Source organism: Ictalurus punctatus, chromosome 25, assembly GCF_001660625.3.
Source record: "Ictalurus punctatus breed USDA103 chromosome 25, Coco_2.0, whole genome shotgun sequence".
NCBI classification, from domain to species: Eukaryota; Metazoa; Chordata; class Actinopteri; order Siluriformes; family Ictaluridae; genus Ictalurus; species Ictalurus punctatus.
This window is the reverse complement of record NC_030440.2, coordinates 17943691-17945788: the sequence shown is the minus strand read 5'-3', so window position 1 is coordinate 17945788 and position 2098 is coordinate 17943691. Positions and strand designations below refer to the sequence as shown.

Genomic DNA, 2098 nt, shown 5'->3' with positions numbered 1-2098 from the left:
ATCATAAGAAATCAGTCGCCAGGTACGAAGCCAAACACTTTTTCCAGGCCTGCTACAAAGAAGGCAAGCTCATACCCCAGAACCAGTTCAGAGAGTTCTTTCCAGAAATTTCCAGATCCACTTATTATGCCTGGAAACATGAACTCATGGCCACTGGAAGTATCGGTTCTGGAGGTTCCACCGGAGAGGTGAGCCCTGGAGATAGCAACGAGCAGGACTACTGGTCCTCTCCGGAGAGCGCGAAGCAGCCCGTGCAGGAGACCTTCGCCAGCATGTTGGCGCTCAAGGCTGAGAAACTGGAAGGAGATCGCTTCCAGAATGCAGCCGTGATGCAAGAAGCGAAGAAAAGCCTCCAGAACTGCATAGCCACCAACACGTCGTTTCCCTACCGCATCTTCAAACGAAAATTCCCCGGAATCTCTCGATCCACTTACTACAACTGGAGGAGGGAAGCCTTGCTGTTCACGCCATTCAAAGATCTCTCAGGAAGCAGGGAAGAAAGCTCGGATCCGGATAAAGTCCAGAATCCGAAGGGGAAGCCGTTGCCGCCGGGTTTGCTGGCGAGTCCCAGAGTAATCCCGAGAGTCCGTCTCTCGAGGTGCGGTCGGAAGAGTCTCCGGCTGATCTACCTGCAGAAGAAGAAACTCCGAGAGGAAGCCAAAGCACGTGTTCAGAAGTCCAAGATGTTGCTGTTCAAATTCAAGCTCAAGTTCCCATCTATATCGTCGTATTACTACTGGCTTTGGAGGTATAAGAAAGCCGAGAAAGGACCCGATCCGAGTTTCGAGACCGATAAAGCGCAGTGTGTCGACGCCACGACGGATATTCTGAAGCAGGAGGAAAATCAGGGAAGCTTTCCTTTCCATGGAAATGCTGAGTACTTGACCAACCACATGATCGACGCCAGCCCCGAGTTCTCCCCATCACACTGTCCTCTCTCCGACAAGACCAACCACAACGAGCGGACGTTCGTGATGGACGTCGTGGCGTTGGCGAACTTCAAGGCCAAGGCGAAACTGTTTCTCCAGCAGCGCTTTGAGGAGAAATCGTTCCCTACGTTCAAAGAGTTCAGGTCTTACTTTCCTCTCACTCCACGCTCCACTTATTACATGTGGAAGAGGGCTTTGCATCACGGCGTGCCGTTAGTTCACGGGTAAATTTCTCTTTAAACGCATCGGGTTCACCATCGCAGCTCATGGTTTTTACACGTTTCTGTTCGCCTCGAGTCTGGCATCCGGGTCGTTTCTGCTATTTCCGCTCCACTACGGTGTAATTGCAGTTCATGCATCTTAATTGTGTTCCTTTTTGTTCCCCCACTTGACTTGACCACTTGGTTGCAGCTCAAGGACATTTGCATGTGTGTGAAATCAGACGGTCTGTTTTACACGCCACTCGGCTCCTGACGGCCCTCAGGCAAAAGGCAGTTCAAAGCCACGGATATCAGGATTTCAAATGACTCTTTTGTTTGGGTTTTGGTCTTTGCTTTAAATTTTAAATCGACTCCCATCATCCATTTCTGTTAAAGTTAAAGTCTTTCATCTGGAATGTTCTGAATCCTCCTCCTTTTTTTTTTTTATTTTAAACAGAAAAAATGTATATCCCTTATTTTATCTAATCCTGTCTCAAGAACAAAATTTGAATTGTATATTTTAGGTGTGTTTTTTTAAGTACGTGGGTTGCCCCCCCCCCCCCCCCCCCCCCCCCATTTCTTTTCTTTTCTTTTCTTTTCTTTCTTTCTCTCTTTTTAATTTTTTTTTACACATGTATATTTTTGTATTGGGATCGATTTCACTTCGGATATAAGGTATGAAATCTGAATACAGGGTTGAATGGTGTGTGTGATTGTTTGTTTTTTTTTTGTTTTTTTTTTTGCACATTTGTTCACTTTTGTAAGAGAAAAGTTCTGCTCTTCTTCCTGCTGCTAAATTCTGGACAAAGATTTTTCTTGTACACTTAAACAGGACACGCGGTCATCCGTACAGCTTTTTGTTCTACTACCTATTTTTGCGTGATGATTTGTGGAAGTTGTTGTAAAAAGGGGTCGGCATGGCGCTCATGACATTTTATTTAAAAATCTAATGTGCAGCTGAGGATTTTT

General features: G+C 45.9%; 1 protein-coding gene across 1 annotated transcript in view; it reads left to right on the top strand.

Moving 5' to 3' along the window:
• vrtn (vertebrae development associated) overlaps positions 1-1668 on the top strand; it is a 3800-nt gene extending 2132 nt beyond the window's left edge. The window contains exon 2 of the mRNA XM_017455472.2: positions 1-1668. This exon is cut by the window's left edge and continues 897 nt beyond it. Coding sequence (XP_017310961.1) covers positions 1-1157 — 1157 coding nt within the window. The 3' untranslated portion in view covers positions 1158-1668.
• The last annotated feature ends 430 nt before the right edge of the window (positions 1669-2098 follow it).